The sequence below is a fragment of the Elaeis guineensis genome, chromosome 6 (assembly GCF_000442705.2).
Source record: "Elaeis guineensis isolate ETL-2024a chromosome 6, EG11, whole genome shotgun sequence".
NCBI classification, from domain to species: domain Eukaryota; kingdom Viridiplantae; phylum Streptophyta; class Magnoliopsida; order Arecales; family Arecaceae; genus Elaeis; species Elaeis guineensis.
In genome coordinates, this window is record NC_025998.2 from 7,837,962 (window position 1) to 7,860,849 (window position 22,888).

At 37.7% G+C, this 22,888-nt stretch overlaps 1 protein-coding gene across 2 annotated transcripts; it reads right to left on the reverse strand.

Annotated features, from left to right (window-relative positions):
- Positions 1-6,142: 6,142 nt before the first annotated feature.
- On the reverse strand, positions 6,143-15,374 carry LOC105047440 (protein SAWADEE HOMEODOMAIN HOMOLOG 1). 2 transcript variants are annotated; one of them, XM_073259043.1, is made up of 9 exons: positions 14,989-15,374; positions 13,445-13,527; positions 13,182-13,227; positions 12,966-13,107; positions 10,947-11,010; positions 7,811-7,862; positions 6,808-6,951; positions 6,607-6,726; positions 6,143-6,469 (listed from the first exon to the last, which is right to left on the reverse strand). In XM_073259043.1, exons 1-9 carry the CDS (start codon positions 15,049-15,051, stop codon positions 6,425-6,427), a joined length of 759 nt encoding a protein of 252 aa, XP_073115144.1. In that variant the 5' UTR covers positions 15,052-15,374; the 3' UTR covers positions 6,143-6,424. The 2 variants fall into 2 exon arrangements, with proteins under 2 accessions (XP_073115144.1, XP_010924663.1); XM_010926361.4 differs by having other exon boundaries at positions 10,947-11,016; positions 14,989-15,371.
- Between the last annotated feature and the right edge of the window lie 7,514 nt (positions 15,375-22,888).

Here is a 22,888-nt window from a genome sequence, read left to right on the forward strand (position 1 = left end):
TTTGGGATAATAAATTATTCTAAGCTATGGAAAGTAGTAAATCGCTAAGCTATAGAAAGCAAAAAATTTTTTTTATGCATGTAAATAAAAAAATCTAGATATAAAATAGTAAATCTACCATATACGAAAAATAATATGAGGCAAAAATTTAAAAAAAATATAAATAGAAGGTAATTAAATAATTTAAATAAATTAATTAATAATAAAAAGTAAATTACTAATCAGCAAAGTAAAATATGAAAAGCAAAGTACAAGAGAAGAAAATAATCAATTAAAAATATAAAGCAGTAAAGCATATAAGACAGTCAAATAATTTAAAGTAAAAAATAAAAATCTAAAAAATAGTAAAATATTTTTTTATTATTTTATAATTTTTTTGATTTTTTTCAAAATAATCATACCAAGATCTCCGACAATGGTGCCAAAATTTGATGCGTGTCATAACACACCAAAATTAATCCTACTCACTACTATATAGAGGGTGAGTCGAGATCGTATTCATAGAGAACTTAGATTAATTGTTTCAAAAATATAAATAAAAAATAATAGATTACAAGAAACTAAAAAAAATAAAAAAAATTGTAATAAAAATATTTTTCATTGATTAAATAAAAAAATATATAATAGAAAAAAATAAAAGTTCGATGCAAGAACAACGAAACCAAGTTGATCTTCTAGTTGCATCCGATAGTGGATATGTCTCCTTGAATCCTTCGTCTTCCTCCGTACAGACAGCGGCAAAATGGTTGAAAGACTTGATCTAAGAACTTTAAGAAAGAAAGGTAGATGAAAGAGGATATGTGAAAGAAAAATGATAGCGACACTAGAATTAAGACCTCTCTTAGTTTTTTGAGATGTGGAAAAGAGATCTGTGGAGGAATATGGTGTCGTGCTAGAGTTAGTACCTCCCTTAAATTTATGGAGAAGAGAAAGAGAGAGAAGTTTGAAGAGAACTTAGGGTTGGCTTGATTGGAGAAGATGGAGGCATTGGGGTTCTATTTATAGAGTGGAGAGGCTAGGGTTTCATGAAAAGAGAGGTGGAATGTGAATAAGGACCCTTGGATCTTCATGAAGAGTAATCTTTTAATCTGAGCCTTTGAGATTTAAGTCGTGTTCATACTTGATTTCATTTATCTTCTAATCTGGACTCTTGATTGGAGAGGTTGCTTCTTAACTCTTGATCTTTAAGTCGCGTTCATACTGGAATGGGAGCTGGTTGTCTGGTTCACTCAAATTTGATCCGATTTGAGTCCAATTTGAATCGTATGAATCCAAACTCTCTATCACTTGCAAAATAGACTAGAGAGCATCAAATTTTAATAAAATAACATCAATTATTATAATATTTAGTACCTCTAGTGATTTAAATTAAGTATTCATCAGCCCCCCTCTTGATCCTCCCTCAACTATAGCTTTACAATATCCACCTCTACCTACTTGATCCACCTAAGATGTCTCCAACCTCAAGATGGTTCCATCGGAGGAGTCTACATTTAGCAAACTCCAACCTCCAAATCATTCAATACCTCGCACTTATGGATCAGATCCTTCATACCTTCCGAACTAGATCCCATGATCTTGGGTAGATGGTCCAGAACTTCTCGAATCTAAAAGGACCCCTGGGCAAGTGCAGGCCATCACGATGATAAGGATCGGGCAATGATCTGACGTAATCCTCGGTGCCGAACCTAGTGCACCAAAAACCACTAGAGCTACTCAGTGGTGGCAAGCACCCGATCAATTCTCTCTCAAATCCTATCTATCACCTGTCAGTTATTGCACCAAGTGAATCTGGGATCAAAGTAGTTAAGATTAATCTGACCCACATTGCCGATAAACTATTTGAATTCTCTAAAGTCAATATTGTCCATATGCTACCTACTACCCCTCTTCTCATGAGAACCCATAATACAGTTGAAATCCTTAGTAATGGGCAAGCCCTGCGACACTATCCTAAAAATCTCGGATTAGAGCACCCTCCGCTCCTTATACTGAGTACTCGTGTACACTCTAGACAGAAAGTACTCCAATATGCTTCGAGATGACTAAGGCTATCTACCGCTTGCGTCTATAGAATGTATCCTTCCTGACCAAGCCATGACGCCACATCATTAGGATTCCCCCGATAAGCCTTTAGACTCCACCACGTAGGTGCTCCATGCCATTGGGATCTGCCATATGGCCTAGGCAAGACTCGCCCTCGAGAGCCAAGTCTTGAGTATGATACAAATGTTAGGGCCATACTACTAGATCAATCTACTAAAGGTCAACTGAAACGAGAGCTTCTTCACACCTTGAGTATTCCAAATCAGTAACCTCACTGAGATGATTCATAGGGAAGGGGATCTACACCAAAGCCCCCCTCAGCCTAAAATCTTACCTTAATCCCAACTACTATTGAGTCCATTGCTGATGGGCTCACACCCTCCCCCTAGATGGCCTATTTTAGATAGGTAACAACATCCTCATGGACTATATCCTGACCTCCCCACTGATGCATCCATGTGCACTTAGTCTACTCTCCTTAGAGGCACAGGGTCACTCTCCAGCCCATGCTCCATCCTCTATTTAGAACTTCCCCCCTCAACTAGGCCACCCGAGTCACCTGCCACTGCCTCTGTCTGAATCGATGCCTTCCCCTCCTCTTTTGAGGTCCTATCTATGGAAATGAAGACCCCAAGGCCTTCAGTGCCAACTGCCAGCTCCATATAAGCCTTTGGATTGGCCAAGGCTTTGCCTTTGGCCCTGTTCTTCCTCAAGGACCCTTTTCTAGGCCCCTCAAACCCAAATCACATCCATTAGGCCTCATAGGTGCCCAACCAGCATCAAAGTCAGAGGACCGGGTGTGCTTGGGCTAGGGCAAGCCCACCCCTGACTAAGCCACCAGCGCACCCTTTGAAAGGCCCGCGCCTGCATGCTAGCTCAGAGCCAACTAGCGCTCGGGCTCAGTCAGCAGCCCGAACTAATTTGTAGGCCAGTCCATGCCTAGGCCCCAACCGGTGCTTCACCCCGCACCAATCTCGACATCCCCAGCATCAAATCCAGCCATTGATTCAGGACTGGGTCTGATGGGAGATCGCCACTATGCGATCTTGGATGGCTTTCTCCAGCCGTCGAATCCGACTATTGAGTCAGTTCAGTCTAAGCCCATATGAGTCATATCCGGTCCAAGCTATCTCGCCCTTGACTCTGACTTAGAGGACTAAGTCAACTCGAACTCCTTCCTCAACCCCCCTAGTGCTTTCGGCCTAGGCTGCCACTGTCAAATGGTCACCAGCCACGGCCCCTCCGAAGCCACCCCCATGTCCTCTCCTTCAGCCCGGATGCCATTGTCTGAGCCCAGGCTGGCCATTGATACACCATCTCCCCTTTCGGCTGCGACACCTCCTCCGGCCAATGGAAACAGCCACACCGGAGGCAAAGGCTGTTGAGGTTTTCGTAGATGAACCTTTGCTAGAAGGGTTGTCCGGACTCTTGATTAGCACCATCGATCTCAACGGTCGAGAGAGATCCATCTTTATGCATGCTCGGGCGTAACTCAGCTGCCTCCACTCCACTGTGCACTCATCCACCAAAGATAGCTCCCCGCCAAGCGGAGCGCTTCCGTAATCATGGCCTCTCCCCAAAACTCCTCCAGGAGTCGTGGTAGTCGAATCCACAATAGGGCCGATCTAATAGCTCCATCCATCGAAAAAAATTTGAGCCTCCATGTCTCTACCGCCAACACCTGTCCAGTGACAATCCACGATCGATGGAGGATCAGATCCCTCTCCTTGGCCTCCTTAAAGTGAAAGAGTAGGAAGAGCTCTTCTCGAGCCTGTACCCGACCACCTTCCCTTTCAGACATGCCCGTAGCTGAAACTCCCTAGCCACCTCTTCCACCGCCACCCTCCAACCAAAGCTCCTCGCCACCACCGTCGAGGCTGTCCAGCACTCCAAATCCTCCCTCAGAATCTCCTCCAAGAGCTCGACCATCTCTAGGAACCACCTGATGAGTCCACCTCCTCTAGTGATAGCACTGTAAGACCCAAATGGTGCACCTTTGCACCAACCTTCTCCAGCTTGCTTCTAGTATATCTCCTGCCTTCAAGATCTTGGGGTGGTCCCCTAGGTTGCTCACCATCTCCTTGAGTTTTGACACATGCTACAAACTTGCAAAGGATATAATGGTCACAGTTCAAAAACCTTCTCTTTTTGACCATGTCCTCTTAAATGAATAAATATTACCTACCATGTTTGGTTGGTTCACTAAAACTAGTGCGTTGCACCATCTAATAACAAACTAGCACATCATCTAAAAAAATGAATTTTTTCCATTCATAATAGTAAAAGTAAATTTTTTTATTTAAAAATTTCAAAGAAGCATAGATAACAGTGCACTTTTTTATTTTTTTGAATGGTGTGTTGGTTTATTATTGGATGTAACACGCCGTAAGCTTGTTCTAACCAATAATTTCTCGACCTGAGAGCCTCTATCTCCAAGATGTAGCATTTTGAGGTTCCTTGATTTTTGGTTGGGATGAAAATGTAAATGTTAATAAAAATTGGGCTGCCCCTTGTTTTTTACTGGGATGTATCCGATTACACTGTTTTTATGTAATTAACTATCAACTAAAGATAGGTTAAATCTGAATTATGTAACAAAATGGAAATCACGAACATCTATTTTTTTTTAAATTGCTTGATGTTGATTAAGCCTGTCACTGGGACTCTGCAGGCCGGGTATTCTACCTGTACTTGGACTTAATACTATAATAAGATATATAGCATCCGGTTCTAAGGTTTTTGGACACGACAGAGTCTTGATTAAATATACTTTTATACGTGCATGCATGTATGTTGGTGTTGTGGATAATATTAATATTAAATGAGACCTTGTTATAAACTTGATCCCTATCATATATCTTTTATAATGCCGTTGAGGGCAATAAATAGGAATCAGATTCCTAATATCAATCAACCTCTTTTTCTCTCAAACTGAGTTGCTAATGTTGAACCGATGTCCAATCAAACTGATCCCAATCCAAATTCCAAATCATTTGATTTGATTGCTAGCCAAACAAATCATGTAATTATAAAGCTATGCACCTCTAAAAGTGCCAATCCAATTAGTTTTATTAAATTTTGATTGAATCCATTGTAAGCTTAGTTATTTGCAAACTTAGGTCCAGATGGTGCATATTCGAGTCAACATGGTTGTCAGTCTGACATTATTGGTTCGGCTTATGTTGAGTGCAATTTACAGTGAGTTGAATTGAGTTTTCATATATGAATAGTTAGATATAGTTTAAGCAAATCAAACAATGCAAGATTGAATGATCATTAGATTCTGACCTATATCAGGTTGTTGACAATATTATTAATCTAATTATCACTCTTATGAAGGTTACTTGTGACAATCGAAAAGAAAATGTCCAAAGTAATTTTTCTGCTACCGTACTATTTCATGCACTACGTTCATTAACTCCAATCCGCCCTTTTCGTTTCCTTTTGGGCTGAACTTGCTACTAAATTTAATGGGTTGTCCTAAGTGAACACCTATTTACCGGTCATATGGATTTATTTATGTTCACTTAATTTTTGTTAAACTAACTTGTGCATGGGAAACATCCCCAATGACGCTAGATTAGAGTTATATCTCAACCGACCAAGCCACTTGCACACTCATAACTTTGGTACTAAGTGGAACCCAGATTAGATCCAAACCTGCCGAGCCGGATACACTTGGCCAAAGCAAGGGTCTTACAATACCCGAACTCAACTTGGAGACTTATGGGCCTTTAAAAATTTTTCATAGTTTTTTACCAAAAAAATATTTTTCATATTTCGTCTTGGACCCAACCTGATCAATATGAACAAAAGCTAGACATAAACCTCAAATGGATGCAGGGTCCAGGATTAATGAAGGACGGATCCATACGCAACATTTGTGTTGATAAAATTATTTATTATACGGGAAAGGACATTTGCAAAAATTTCTTAGTTTAACGATTTCAAGAAATCTTGGACAAATAATACCCAGAGAGGAAAGATTCATGCATCCAACAGGCCCTACACGCAATTAAATATGTTTTAATCTACCAGTAACCTCCACTCATGAACAGGCTAGTCAGGTTCGCCACTTCAGCTGCAACTATCAAGATAGCATGACAAATCAAAGAATGAATTAGGTGATTGTTGAGTTTCATAAGAACTAAGAACATTATCAGCCATGGAGCTGCAACCATCTTGTAAGTTACCCTAAACTCGTAACATTGCCGGCAAATGATCATTGAAAGATAGCTTAATAAAATATGACCATTCTGTCACCGAAATGCAATCCCCTATGGTCTTGGGTGCCATCATGGCCCACCTCTGATACCGGAAAGATCAGTGGCTGGGAAATGATTGCCCTCATCAGTAATATGTAAGTGAAACCTTGAGATCAATTTGCTGGCCTCCGGCAGAGTCTTCTTAAATTAACTTTTTCCTGACATATGCAAAAACAATCAAACAGTGAAAAATACGATCTTATTAGATCCCTGTGTATGGTTTTAACTAATACTTAATGTCATGGTTATGGTAAAAAAGAGTGGCGTTAAAACATCCAGTTCAGATAACAATTACCTCAGTTTGATCATGATCGTATTGGATCAGGAAGAGACACCTGCAGCCCCTTATATCATGCAGTTTCCTCTGGATTTCTATGACATGCGCATCATAGTATGTAGCTTGTTCAGCACTTTCCTGAAGTGAAGTCCTCAGAGGAAATAAATGACTGGTTACAAGGTACAAGAAGGGAAATATATTTGTTCGTAAAAGACCTACCTGAAAACAGAGAACAAGATCCCCCACTGCGACCTTCCGACATTCAGAGGACTCGAGAGGAATCGAGCGCTCCCGTACTGCCCTCTTGACATTCACCCATTCATCCTCCTCGGCACCAAATCCTTGATATCTGACACGAACTTCCTAGAATAACATGAAGATAGATCACACATACCAATGAACGTTTGACAATCTGATTGCAACATTAAGGATGAGTCAGAACAATATTTTACAATTTTTCTATGTAACAATAAACCAATATTTCTCTAGAAGTTCCCCATACATATACCATAAAATAAGAGAGGACTGTCTGGGAATATGACTGCAAGAAAAAAGATACATTGGATAAACAGACGTTTTGGATTAGCACTAGGCTGTCACAATTGGGTTACATGTGACATCTGTTAACAATGTTCTAGAATTTCTTCAGTATTAATTATACATGCATCAAGCCATATACTTCATTTTTAAACACATTGTTTACTATATTGAGGAAGCACATTGTTGCGGCTATATAAAAGCTGGGTAAAAATAGAACTTTTGTTGCATTATGTCAATAATCAAGTAGGCCAACAATAAACCTAGCCCTGATTTTTGTAGAGCATGCCTTAATACTAACAGGAAAGGAAGTACTTGAAATATTTTGTGCAAGATATAAATGATTTCTTTGGAGGAATCAGGCATAGTCAGCATCTATCAGAGCAGATATCATGCTCCAAAGACAGTTGGTTTTTCCCCTTCTATTCCATGCTCATGTTTAGAGCCATTCATATATGAAACTAAAAATATCTTCATGACAGAAAAACTGTGACAGCATATATATGTGACAGCACAAGAATCAGAATGACGTGTTTTAGCAAATGCTGCAAGTGTAATTCACATGCAGAAAATAGACCTGGCAAGCAAACCAAAATGAGATCATTAAGGATATTATCTCATGGTTGACAAATTATTAAGCCTTGGAGTTACGACATAAAGAAAACAAATAAATAAATTGCCTTACAAGTTCACCCGAACTAAGAACTCTGTGCGTGAGGAAAGTAGCAACATCATACCTGCAGTGACAGAAAAAGATTAACCAGGCATGATAAGAGTTTCAAAAAAGTTAAGCCATAAATTAGCAGTTAATTCTATATTTATCTGTTTTGAAAGTCAAGGACTGTTTACTAGAACACCAGCGGTATGGATTGCATACAGATACGTACATTCCAGAGATATTTCATATATGAGTGTGTAATATAAGAGGGCTCTGGGCTACCTTATCAGACCACTTATTGCATTGTTTATTTATCCTCAACATACAGGACTACAGGTCACCAAGAATGTTAGGCTGATTCATGAGAAACATTTTAAGGCATTCCGTGAGATTGACACATCCTTTATATAGATCATCACAACATCTGAGCACTTGCATCTATGATCTCATTGCAAGACCTCCTGCAACTTAATAGACCTACACAAAGTGTCAAATGGTGATATCACATTTTTACCATTGTTCCGGTGTTGGTCAACGAAAGCAGTCTTAAACTAGTTCCTTTATTTGTATTGGCATTAATCATATCGAAGTTGTCCAAGGATCTAATGAACAGTTCCACCATCATGCAGTTTATATGCAGTATTGCACATTTGATTATCATGCTTCATTTACCTTCTCATGATGACTCACTAGGGCTCTCTAGGAGGTTGCTAAGCAAACAAAAGAAATGAAGACAAACTCAATGAAAGAGGGAGAAAAGGAAACAAAGATTTTCTTTAAAAAAATGTTATGAAAGATGAGCATAAAAGAAGATAAGTTACAGGCCAATGTAATCCAGTTGCCTCATTTTTGGTTCACTCTATCTGAAAACCACCAGCAAATATGGAGGAAACAATGATCAGCCTTTCCACTCCCTTTTTTCATAGCAAACTTTGAAAGTTTTCTTGTATATTTGTTTTCTTTCTCTTATTTTCTCAACAACAACCAAATGAAGTATGAGCCTCTACCTTCGGCTATTGCGTGTCTCGTCTCTCAGAAATAGGTCCATTCTTAGTAGTTGGAATCTTTTACCAAGGATAATGCACCCTCTTATCCTAGATTCCCAAACCTGCTTCCGCTTTCTAAGTACTTCCTTATCAAAAGTGTTTCTAAAATATCAACTTCCCCCACACTCATACTCCCAATCCCGCTCTTCAGGCAATTAATGGTCCATTTTTTGTTATCTGCACTTGTCTTTTTGACTTTAAGCATCCCACGTTCCTTATGGCATGATCTAAATTATCATAACTCTTCCTTGGGCCCCTTCATTATAGATCACCGTCGCCTCTCTAGTTCCACAGCTACGAGTCCTTCAGTGGCTTGACACCCCTCCGACTTGCCTCAACCTGACATGCAACTCACACATCATCTGAGCATGGAACTTTTGCCTGTCTTCTCATCTTGTCTTGCCCTCCAAACTGTTGTCCATTGGTTAAGCCAACCCCCATCCACTGTCATTCGCTTGTCCATGCATGTCTATTTTTACTCCCTCTACATAATTGTCTCTCTCAGCTGTCCTTATCAGATGAGAACAATGATATTGCCCATTACGTCACATAATAATGTGCAATACATCAAAGCCCAATTGCTACAGTTCACTATTTATCAGGTCCCCAAAGTTCAATCCTTTTGTAGCCATCCATGCAAGGAGTTAAATATTCGAGGTAACACGAAACCCTAGCTAGAAACTTTGTGCCTTTTCTCACATGCATATCAGGATCTTACTCCCCTTACGGCAAATGTCTCAACAAAATAATGCTCCAGTGACCCTGTAGAAACTGGAATTGCGGGAAGACCTAAAAGGAGAATGAATCAGAAAAACAAGCAATGGCTTACTACAAGTAACAAAGTCAGAAGATCAAAAGATTTGTGTTACATTATCAATATGACAATTATCAGACACTGGCTTCTGGAACAAACTTTTTATCCGTTCAATAATAGTGCACATATAATGTAGGTGGGAACAACCAAGACCCTTGTGTGAAATCATATATAAAGAATCAAGCCATTAGAAGCCAAATGGAGGAGAAGATACATAGAAGAAAAATATCAAATGGGAAGAGAAATAAAGTTCGTGATGCTCATAGTTCTATGTGGCACAGGCATGGCAGGAGGGAAAAGAACCAAGGGCATCACTTCAACAGATCCAGAAAAAAATTGGAATCTATGCTCCTATATGTAGATAGAAGGTACCATTATCATCAATGTCATATACATATTTGAAGCTATCACTAACAGCAGCATCATATCATCACAAGTTCCACTCGCAAATATTCCCATCCTTTGAAAGCCAAAAGTTAGAAAAATTCACAAAAGGTAGGCATCAGTGAAGGGCTGAGCCACATGGGGTGGGTAATGGGGCAAGTGCCACCCTCCTACTGGCATGGTTAAAGTGCACGTTAGCACCGCGAACCCAAGTTCATATAATTTGGAATTTGAATAGCTGGCCCTCCAAGGCCTTCCATGTATGACTATTTCGCCCCCACCTCCTGAAAATCCTGAGAGCTTTCCTTGCTTACCTATTTTTCTTATTATCTTCTAATAAATAGCTTTTGTATTCTTGTTTAAAAGAAAACTTTAGGAAACCTGTTAAATATAACTCCTGTCCATATTTAACAAACCCATATATGTCAACTTCTTTTCAGATTTTCATATATTTCAGTTTTAGGTAGTTGGAAATACAGAATCATAGAACAGGTTAAGGAAAGATGCATTAGCATTTTCATATGAATCTACATATTTTCCCCAATGAATGATCCATTGTGTAAGTGTATCATGATTTTGGTCCCCCTCCCCCCAGCCCAAGAAAAATTTCTGGCTTTGCCCAATATTACAAGTTTAATAGCCAGGACAATTAATGATAAGCATTAGAGCTTACCCATCTTCAAAAGAAACAGATTCCCACAAGCTTTGGATGAGATATTATGTAGTCAAGGGTGAAATTCATAACAAATTTATAGTAGATACTTACCCAAAAAAGGAGGTGGGGCTCTGGGGCTGCCCTTCTCCAAGTTCAAAAGAAAAACATAGTTACCAAAAAAAAAATCCTAAGAATGGACTACAGATTGAGGCAAATCTGCATATATGGAGTTAGAACACATGGAAAGCCTTACAAAGTGCTTACCATGCCCCATCTCTTGATGATCTGGCCTCAAACTCCCAATTCATTTCATCGGGAACCTTCTCTCCTGTATCTGAATGAAAATCCAAAATTAAAAAGACTGTACAGTATCAGTTCTAATTTTCATGAGGCAAAGTATGTGACATTGACTGTGCAGTAATTACAAGATGTATAAAATACCAGAAAACTAGTGTTTTGGAAGTTGAACAATTCAGTCTACAATGTTAAAACATTAGCACTCCCATCCTGGTGCAGTCCTCAGTGGGCACACATTAAGGGCGGAACTGATATCTTTTAGCACAAATGGGACTCGAAAATCATGACGTTGCCACGCCTGGCTTATCTCATAGCAAGATTGCCCCAAACAACCAGCCTCACGGCAATGTTAAAACTATTGCTAATGTTTTATGCGGATGAGGGGGGATCTAGATCCAGCATGCAGACAAATCTACCACAACTGAGCATATCAAGTCTTTGTATGTATCCCAGGGGATTGATTCTGGGCAACTAAAGAAGCAAATGCATCCAAAACCAGCACGACACTTGAGGATGAGCATTGCATTGAAGAAGAGACTACCGTCTAACAACCATAGTTGGAATGTGTTCAATCATTTAAATCGGCATTCCCATGATTTGGTAGAGATTGGGGAAAAAGGGAGCCAATTTATGGGTGGAACACATTAGTTTCTTTAAAAGACAACTGAATGGACATATATTTGCTTTAGGCATGAAATTTAAGGTAAGAATCATTCAGTTATGTATTTTTGTCAGTGCATAGACAGCTTGAGATCCCTAATGGTCTAACCCTACAATGATTTTAGACATTTCAATAGCTATTGATTTACTAGTTGTGCCATTGCATGTGTATATGATAAGATAAATAAGTGGTAATCACAATATCAGAGATGGAATTTGCCCGAGCATTGACAATGCAAAACATTCATCTAACTAAGGCATCATATTCAAATAATAAGCTATAGATAGTTTCCAATTTTTTCATGCAGCTACGTTCTTTTACATCTTTCTTTATTTATCATAGCGTCGCTCTCATACTTGACTGCAAGAATGTGACAGTATGACAGACTGTAGAATATGTTATGGAAATCACAGTTGTTTCAGGCATCAATTCCACTTTTCCAATTTATATAATTACACAACAAAAAAAAAAAAAATGTCGCCTTTGGGAGGGGGAGGGTAAGAGGAGGTAGTGGAGACCAGAGATGGTAGTGGTGGTGGCTGTGGGTAATAGTAATGCCGGCACTAACAGAAAGGAGGGTGGGATCCAGACTGATTAGGTTTGGAGGAAGCAAAGAGGAGGAGAGTGTACCACAGGTGCTCCATAGTGACTTGGGTCTCATGGGCTCAAAACATAGGAGCAGCCTCTTTACATGATAAGGTAAGACTGCATATATCCGACCCTTCCCAGACCCCATGGTACTAGGAGCCTCGTGCACTAAGCCACCCTTTTTAAAGAGTAAAAGAGATTTGCAGCGGGGGGGGGGGGGGGGGGGGGGGTGTGGGGGGTTGTTGGTTGGGGTTGTGGAGGGGGTGGAAAGTATAGAGGAAGAGGTAAAAATGAAAGTGGTTTTCATGGAGGTGGTGACAATAACAAAGAGGAGGCAAGATCCACGTGATGTGGAGAAATAGGATCGGGGATTTGGAGGGAGAGGAGTAGGTCATCTTGAAATCCTAGAAGAAGAAGAAGGAAAGATCTGATTGCTTTCACTTTTTCAAGAAATCATGATAATCTCGTTGGTTTCACTTTTTCAAGAAATCGTGATCATAGGTTATACATGTTTTTTGTTCTCTCCTTGTTCATTTTTTTTTATTCTTAAATTACAGAAAACAGGGGGTAAAGCAAGGCCAAACATGGCTTAAGCATGGCATTAATCAGAAAGGCAGAATGTTATCATCCAATAACACAGATATCACTTGGGTCTTACTTCAGACTTAAATAACAGATATCGGAAACTTAATGGCACAGTGCAGACATAAAATAAGAAAAAGTGATGTATAAAGCACCTTTGGGCAGGTCCGAAGAACTTTCCGGTGCACTGTTTGAAAGGCTTGTGTCTGAGATATTAATGAATTCTTCCGAAGGATTAGGTGAGGAGGTAACTTCAGTTGCCTGATTTCTCTTCTCACTCTGGAACCACTTTTGCACCTGATACTAAGAAGACATTACATGTGGAATAGCACTACATTACAAGCACAGTGATTACAATGTGGGGGAAAAACCTGTTCCATTTGTATAGCTCTACTTCCAGCTCGACCTGAAGCAGCACTGAAACAGAATTCCTCAAATATGAGAAAACATTATGTAGAAGCTGTCATTGTTTGTCACGAAACAAAAAAGAATGATGTCAAGGAGAAACCATCTGCAATTTCTGCCTTGAAGGGTAACAGACTACTAAAAATGATTAATATGCATGTGATTAATAAACAGAACACTTCAGAGAATGTTAAGATATATTTTTTTCTTAAAAAAAAAAAGAACTCACTTCAATTCTTTGGTAACATTCTGAAAAAAAATTTGATCTAATTCATCTTTTTTCTCCGCAAGTAAATTCTCCATCTGGCTGATCTGTTGAAGAAAAGAAAGCAGCTGGTATTATCAGTTGATGAGTCCAAGGTATTAAGTTCCAATGAGTGTTCTGAGAACAAAGGATTTATGATTGAACATAGTAAGAGGTTTATCTTGTCATTTGAATTTTAAGTAAATAAGAAAGTAAATATAATGACTATTCATTTGTAACTTAAGAAGGATTGGTTTCATATTAATTATTGGCTCCAATAAGCTGCAAAAACACTAAATCTTTAAAGAAAAAAAATAGGAGAAAATATCAGTGCAATAATAAAGGTATTTCAGACACGACAAATACTCAGCAAAACAGCATCACAGCAGTCACAACTCCTGGGAAGAGCACTACTTCAATGCTTCTGCGGGCTGTCAATTGCTGAGGATAACAGTTAATAAATGGGCATATGCATTTTCTTCAACCCCAGGCATTAAAAGAACGACAAATTTAGGACTCAACAGTAAGAAGGACTGCAGCAGAGCATGAATGACAGAATCTTCTGTCAGCAAAAGCAGGTTATTGCTGCCCTACTTGATGCATTGCTGCTTACAGCCCATGCATTCTGGTCTGTTTAGCCAATAAAAATATAACGCATTTATATCATTAGGGAAAAGATGAGAGGAAATAAGAAGCAAGCATGGAAAGGGAAAGCGAAGAAGTGGAATATTAATTTTCATGATGTATCCTTTAGCAGGTTTCGATGTACAAATAACATCAAAACAACATAACAAAAAACACAGCTTTGTGGTGGAATTAGCTGCAGGGCTATATTCATAGTTAAACTGATCACTTCACTAATCCCTACCCCGAAAAAAAAATTCAGAAAAAAAGTCTACAAAATACATGATCAAAACCTTTACCGCCTTTGGCACAAGCAAGAAAAGTATAATTTTATGTGGCTATGTGCTACAATTTTGGTACGTTGGATTACCAAACAAACAAAAAGAAGGCCAATAAAAATTTACTCATGCATCAGCAGCGCATACTTCAATCTCTTAAAAAATAAATAAATATTAAAAAAAAACATATTTTGATGGATGAGACATTTCCAGACTGAAAGTTCTGTGTCCATCATTATCCAATTATGAATAACAATATTCTTGCAATACACAGAATAGGGCAAAAATCTCATACAAGAACAATTCTATCATCGACAAACATCTGCCAAGGAAAAAAAAGAACTTCCTCTGTTCCCCTTCTCGATCACCGAACCAAAACCCTCATCAGGCTGACACATTGACCAAGAACCACATTCCACTATCAAATCATCCAATCAATTCAAGATTTCACAAACTAGAAAGAACTCGTTGCGAAGAAACTCCAAACAAAAAGAACGCAGCCACCTCAAACAAAAACCTAAAGCATACGAACGAAAGACAGCATCCAAAGGAGAGAAGCAAGCAGATACCTCGGGAAAAGAGATTGTTCCAAGAAACCCACCAAGATAAAACGGAGACAGAGATTACCTCGGATCTCGTGAAGCGTGTGCGCTGGCTACGCCGCGGCCGGCTCCGAATCGGCTTCCCCATGTGACCGGAGCCGGAAGGAGAGGCGAGGAACGGGAATCGGTTTCGAGAGGCGGGATTTATCGGAGTTCTTGAAAGCAAAACCGTCGAAGGAAGCGAAGAAAAGAAGAAAAATGGAGGAGATAAATAGGAGCAGAAGGGTAGAAGAGGGAGAGGAGGGGAGAAGACGAGACCGAGCAGATGCGGGGATTTAGAAAGAGTTTAGAGGGGAGGAGAGGTCTTATGGCGCCGGTTCTTCCGTTTTTTAATAGGGGTAAGAGCGTTCGAAATCGAGCGAAATCATGAAATTTAGGCCGCGCTGGGGACGGCCATTTTGTAGTCGCCGGTCCCGAAACCGGCTTTACGCTGTCCGGCAAGGGTGTTAATATAAGATCAATATTGCTATGCGGCTGCCAACGAGAATTTGCACAAGTTAGTGCGCGCGAGCTAGCAGTGCGCGGAACTGGTTTGTTAACACCCCCGCGGGCACAGAGTCCCGCGGCGCTCGTGGAAGGTGACGTGGGTTTTTTTAATAAATAAATATTATAAAAAATAATTAATATTTCTATTAATTAAATTATCAATATCTTCATATTACTTTTCTACCGTCGACTTCGAAAACCCCATCTAAAATATATAAATAATAATAATATAAAAAATATATAATTAATTTTAAAATTATTTTTTCATATATAAATATATGTAAATAATTTTTTATTTAATTATTATTTAAAAATATTTATTAAAAAAATATAAATTTTTAGATAAATTTTTTATTCATTAAAAAATGACTCAAGTTGTATGTTTAGAGGCAAAAGGATGGTTCACTGGCAAGAAAGCACGTCTAAGTAGGGAATGTGAAATTAATTTTTTAATAAATATATTTTAAAAATAATAATTAGATAAAAAAATAATTATTTTAATCTCCTACTTTTGTATCTTTTTAAATTGAGCTAAGGTATAAAAAAAATTAAAAAAACTTATTTTTTTAAAAAATAATGTTAATGATAAAGATTTATCTTAAACTATAGGATCTTGTGTCTTGTCTTTTTGGATTTGATTTTTTTGAATAGTACTCATGTTATTAAGATTATGATTAAATTTTACTAATTTTTAAAATAAAAATATATTAATAAATTTATGTAAAAAAATAATGAATAAAATATATTATTTTGATTGTAGCTAAGGATGTTTATGCGGATATGTTTTTGCAAAAAGTTCAACGTGGACATATTTTTTCAAAGTTAATATATCATTTTTTTTGTTCAGGATATTGTTAACAAAATATCTTTAAAAAATATCATTTAGAATTTTAATTCTATAAATCAACACAAAATGTGACAATTTTTATGTGACTTTTTCGACGTAATATTTGATGAAATTTTTATTATATCCATTTATGTAAATAGAATTAGCAGTAAATTAAGCATCAATTGAATAATCATAAATGAATAATTATTAAATGATTCATTTCAAGCAAAATCCGGCAATGCTCATTGGGCAAAGGTCAACATTTAAATATATAAATAAATAAATATTTATCCATGTAAGATGGAATTGAAAAATTGCCAACTCATTAAAAAAAAAAAGTCAATACTATTGTCACATGGCGGGGAAAAATTAATTTATAATTATTACAATAGAGGATGCACACTTGAAACTTCAATGTATGTAAAGAAACAGTATTTTATTTGAAATTTTTTGGAAAAAACTTAATATATATTTTGAGCTAAAATATATGTAAATAAAAAATTGGTGGATCATCACCGGAAAGGAAAAAAAAAAAAACTGTCCATCCGATATGCGGATAAAAAACAAAGGAGTTTACTGTACATCAAAAGCAAGACAAAAGATTTTTGTTTTTTTTCTGAGAAAGGTGCAATACCTACAGTATTTGCAAATGACGACATAAAATTTTTTATTTTAGCATTTATAAACCAAATTAGGGAAGATAAAATAATTTTTTATTCTCTCTTTGATAAATACCAAGCTTGCTGAAATGGAAATACTATTTGCTCGCTAGTGCAAAGATTCCTTTTATTAGAGAAATTTTTTGTTTTATCTTTTTAGGTAAAAAGCTAAAAGTAGGAATTTTTTGGGACCTGGTATGCAAACCGCTAAAGGGGAGGTTTTTGCACAAAGCAGGCTTTTTTTTTTCTTTCTATTTTTAGCATGTAAAAGGGCAAAACTCATTTTTATGCGCCACCGGCTTGGTTTTTTATGTAGCACGGGGCTGCACAAACCATTCTATATTGGAAAAAGTCTTTGTGCACCACAGTAGAGCAGCATCGTTTCATTGACTGGACTGGTTAAAATAATTGCTCATGAGTGTGGTTGCCTCCCGGGCATGGGGTGGAAGAGTGAGATATGAGCAATATAGGAGTAATGTAGTGATCCAATTTCATCTGCTCTATCTATGATTTTTTTCTCTTTTTCCCTTTTTCTCCATAGCTCATACAGCATCAGAAACCAGGGCATCCTGGCTTCTGATTGAATGGCTGGAAGTTTTGCTATTTTGTCTTGGGATTCTTAATATACGTACCTGATGTTTTCTGATGTTCATTACTGTTGTTTTTGTGTTGAAGGTGTTGAGCTTGAAGGAAACACTGGCCTCCTACCAGAGTGTCTATTTTGTTGGCACCATCGTTCCCATTATGTTTATACTAATGGGTTAATTATATTATCAAATCAGCAAGGCCCGTCAGGCCTAATGCTCAGAAGAGCCAATAGCATACTGAAATGGTGTTTGTCCTTGGTACTAGAAGAAGTAGAAGCGAGAGCTAGTATATCTGCCTCTGGCCTTGACAACTCTCACAATTAACATCTATGGGTTTGGTTGAAGTGATCTTTTTCAATTGGTGTTTCTCCGGTGTCCTCTGATCTTGTGTAAGCTTATGTTCTTAGCTGAGAATTCAGGAATCATTATTGAGGTTTCAACATTTGATTGCTGTGACTCTAATGATTTCCGTGCATCTGAAATTCATAGGTGCCATTGTTAGATTTTCAATGCCATTAGAAGAATTTGTTCAACCAAAAGAACACTTTCATCATGAAGGGAGCTGTTTATGTAGTTATTATTTTTTAATATATATTTAATATCGATAATTTTATTTTTTATTTAAAATTTTAAATAAAAAAATATTTTTTTAATTTTTTTTTTAAATTATGAAATCTTTCACAAAAATTACGAGATCCTTTTCTTTTAAAAAAAATTATGACACTCCTTCATAGAATTATGACATCCCTTCATAAAAATTATAATATCTCGTAAAAAATTATGACTTTTTATATAAAAAATCATAATTTTAATACAGGATGTCATAATATTCATACAGGATGTAATAATTTTTTCAAAAGAAGAAAAATATTTTTGTCATTCAAAATTTTAATTGAAAAAGAGGACTGCAAATATTAAATATACTATTAAATACTGTTAAAAAATGATGACCACATGCTCTAACATGATTAGATTGTATACTCCACATCATTTTTATTGCACTACAAATATTGTACAAAAAAATTTTAATATAGATATTGTTTCACAAGATCGACCACTGGATAGCTTCTTACATAGCTCTCAAAGCGTTCTAAATTCTCTCATTTATCCATTGCATAGATCTCCAAATGACGATTGCACGTTCCAATGGATACAACCTCGGTCCATTTAATTACAATTTTTCTTGATTGATGGAGGAAATTGGACTTTCAATATTTTCGTATATGGATTTGAAGGCCCTACTTGGAGAGTCGATTTGCAACTTGATCTATCTCTCTATGGACATGCGAAATTAACCAAAAAAAAAAAAAAGGCAGCATGTAGAATAACCAGAAGCTGTTGGATCCTCGAGTCGATCAGCGACCATTTTAGAGCTACCCTCCAGTCAAAGATCCAGCGCACAAAATTCTTCCGTAATATTGTATGCTCATCTCGGCAAATCTATCTCATCTTTGTTAACTGGAAGTTGAGGGAAAACGAAGGCTACATGCTAGCAAAATAGAACCTTAATCAACTCACATCAAGAAACATGCACTTCTACAACTGTGGTACGGACGATCACAATCAACATTTCGAGTAAGAGCCAGGGGGCACATAGTAGAGAAACAGATGGAGTGACTTGATTTTTTGGATGATTCGTATAAAATTACCCAGGTATTTGGCACCAAGAAATGCTGGGGGTGCTTATTTCATGCACATAAAAAATGTTCTTACCTCAGATAGCTTGAGAGGATTGGTAATTATAACTTGCAAGAACTGCCTGGTGCAATGCATTAGGTTGGTCAAAAAAAGAATTGCCAAGCTAGCATTAGTCAGCTCAAGGATCTTTTTCATGCGTACTTAATGGATTGGCACATGCTATTTATGCATTTTATTCAATATAATGGAGTCAATAAATGGCTGTAATATCAATAATTGATTTATACTGAAATTGTGTGTGACAAATATACTTCCAATTAATAGTATAATTTTTCCTCTTTCGCTGTCTCCCGGTGTGGATGAGCACATCTAGAATATTGCCATATGAAAGAAATGTTCTATGAAAACCAAAGAATATATGAGCGGAAATGAAAAATCGCAGGAGTTGAAGATGTGTAGATCTCACCACCAGGAGTGTGTATCCCATACAGAAAGATGTGGCATTTACTTTAAAAGAGGAAAAAAACTACATTACATCCATAGGGAGAATTATAGAATTAAGAATAGAAGAAGGTTAAATGTCAGCTAATAGACTGGAATAGGTCAATTATCCTTCTTGGTGAGATGGAGGAATGGTATTTTTCAAGAAAGAAAATTCCAATTTGATAAGTGGGTTGATTTTAAGGATCCAATTGACCCTTCTTTCCCTAGCAACCTAACCTCATCTCTCAGTCCCATCTCTCTCCTCCTCTCCCTCTCCTTCATTCCCCCATCCCTCTATATCTCTTTTAACTAACAATGGTGCTCCACATTGGTATCTTTGGGACAATTTACTAATGAATTTAACACCCTTGAATGATAAAACTAGGGGCACCAATAAGGACACTTGCTCTTTTTGGTCAGTGTAAGTAGGGTGTAGACTAGCACTCTGACTAGTAAAGCTATTGCATGGGACAGACAAACTTGGTCACGAACACTCAAGATGGTGACATTGGATCAGAATTATTAGTGCATAGACTAGCAATGTCTATATATATATAATTTTTTCTGATGTAATTGAGTTAGAGATTGTTTAACTCAAGAAATATTATATTAATATACTTGGTAGTACATATAAGACCTATTGCATATGATTCTATTATGAAAGTTGGATGCTGACTTTCCATTCCAGCATCAGAGTTTTTAGACTCTGTTTACACTGAATTACAGACTCTGAAGTTACGAATCTTTGCAGGTCTTGCTCTACATCCGCTCTGAATCTGATGATTCAGGTGTTTCAGGCCTCGGACACCAGAATCATGGAGGTTCTTCACTTGGATTGATACAGCAACAGATTTCACCAGTGTCTTATAAGGCACCATTTCAATCAACATCAGTAGCTTCCATTGAGATCAGTACATCTGCATTTGCACTCTGGTGCCCAAGCCAGTGAAAACAAATTTCCAACTCTTCCAGTGCTAACTTCCCATTGTCCTTTATGTCTGCTAGTTCCTCAACAAATAGATGTTCATGTACAGCCTTTTGAGCTCTCTTTTTAAATTTGTTCGAAACAGAGAACTGTTGGAGCCTTGCATGAACAGATTTCACCTAGAGGAAACTTTGGTGCCATTTTGTCATTCTGCAGCCACTGCACTTCAACAGCAAGTTGGCTTGGCCACATATACAATTATTGTCTATCACTACCTCATACTCGGCCTTTCTTGTCTCATTCTTTTTTGTCTTTGATGGACTAGCTATAAGCGTGGATAGCGCAGAACCTGGTGTGGTGGCATCACCTTGTTGCAGTTGCTCTACTTCAAGCAGTTCTCCAATTTCAGTTCTCGCCTTGCGATGTTACCTATTGGTTCAACTGAGAAAGGGAGCGACAGACTGCAGCAACACTTGTCTGTATGCTACCATTTATATCTGCTGTCCATGCATGAAAGTGTTGAGCTATCATTTGTATAATTGATTTCGGAGTGAGAGCTTGAAATTAAAGAGTCTTCCGTTCCTTTCACACCACAGACACCATAGTCAGGTGGCTAGCAAGGCATCCAAACCTTCCTGCAACTCTGGGTTTTGAATTCTGCTTCTCCACTCATACCAGAGTATTCTAATGGAAAATGGGAGGTCTAGAAGGTGCAAGTCAGTGAATATCAGAGATCATACCTGCTGGGAGAAGGAGCACTATAAAAAAAGATGGTTGTTAGTCTCAATCTCGATGTCACAAAGAGTATAATAGGTCTGGCCCTTCCATCACTTCCTAGCTAGCAGGAACTTTGTTTGGATTTTGCCATGGAAGCTTAACCATACAAATATCTTGAATTTTTCTGAGACCCTTAGCTTCCAAATGATGGTGGTTATGGGTGGTTTTATGCCCATAAGTAAAATGATAAGTAATCAACTTAATGTTGATATTTGAAACTAGTAACTTTGGAGTAAATGGTAAGTAAAATGGTTCCTAAAATCAATATATTTGAAACAGCAAGCTAGCCAAATTGGCATCTTTAACGTGAAAAACTGGGGTGGAAGACTCATAATTTTGGCACTTTTGACTAGTAGAATATAGCTAATCAACTTAATCTTAATGATTAGTGAGCATGACACTAGGCTGTAAACATTATATACATACATATATATGCATTAGTACACATATACGCATGATAAAATGCACAAGTAGATGACGTACTTTTGAAAGTGATAGTTTCCGCTTGAGAAATGTAGTTGCCCGCCTATTAGACTTCCAGTAGAAAAGGTGATGCCTCCATAATCATTAAAGGGGCAAAAATCTTTTTTTTTTTCCTCTAATTTTTTATCAAACAATTAATGTAAATTGGTTTCTCTGTGGCTACATATCAGCTGGGCCTATTGATGACAGTAACCTAAGAAATTCATGATGCAATATGTACAAGAGAAACCTTGATTGCCTTCACATGAGGTGTATTCTCTAACAATTGCCTTCACATAGACTTTTGTCGAAGCACATTGTGTTCTGGTGATACCGTCATCAAATCTAGACCGAGGCATAAAGCAGCTACAAGTCAAAAGAGGCTCTGGAACTGTTAATAGATTCGGAATTTTGGAACAAACTTATTTGTGGGTCAATTACCATAGAGCCACATTGTAAGCGTGCTGCTGCGAATAAGCACCAAAGCTCGTGCCAAACAAGGTGGGAGGGTACTCGTTCGCTAATGCAGTAGATAACACCATGCGGCAGTGTTTATCTGACCTAGCCAACGTAAACCAAAATACTTTATTAATATATTTCTCGGGGGAATCCTACTTTTCAATTTTCTCAAGATCAATTTTGATGGTGCTATGAATGGTAAAGGGCTACGTATGGGAGCTGGCTTTGTTACTTGGGATTGGATCTATTGCTTTATTGTTGTGGGAGAATTCTCACTCTTTGACTCCGATGGTGCCTTAGGTTAAATTGAGGGTAGCTTAAGAGGGTTTAATATATGCTATGGATATCTTGTAGGTTGTCAGAATTTTCTTAGAAGGGACTTCCAAGATAGCGATCGTTTGGCAGTCTAGCGACTCCGAGTCTCTTAAAAGTCTCTTTCTCCCACTGGCTAATGCTCGAAGATTTATTGTGCGGTGTTCTTGTTGCTTGATCAGGTACATTTATCAGGAGGAGAGCGGTGCGGCTGGTTGAATCGTATCTTTTATGATTGGGTATACTAAGAATGTGGTTTGGGAGCCTGATGCTGAGATTCCACATAGTTTCTACGCTTGATTTTGTCT

Excerpts from the sequence above, each read along its gene's own strand:
- LOC105047440 (XM_010926361.4), bottom strand. The coding sequence starts at position 15,051 with ATGGGGAAGCCGATTCGGAGCCGGCCGCGGCGTAGCCAGCGCACACGC. Across the intron at positions 6,727-6,807 it reads ATCTTGTTCTCTGTTTTCAG|GAAAGTGCTGAACAAGCTAC; the intron begins GTAGGTCTTTTA and ends ACTTCACTTCAG. Across the intron at positions 6,470-6,606 it reads ACGATCATGATCAAACTGAG|GAAAAAGTTAATTTAAGAAG; the intron begins GTAATTGTTATC and ends TGCATATGTCAG.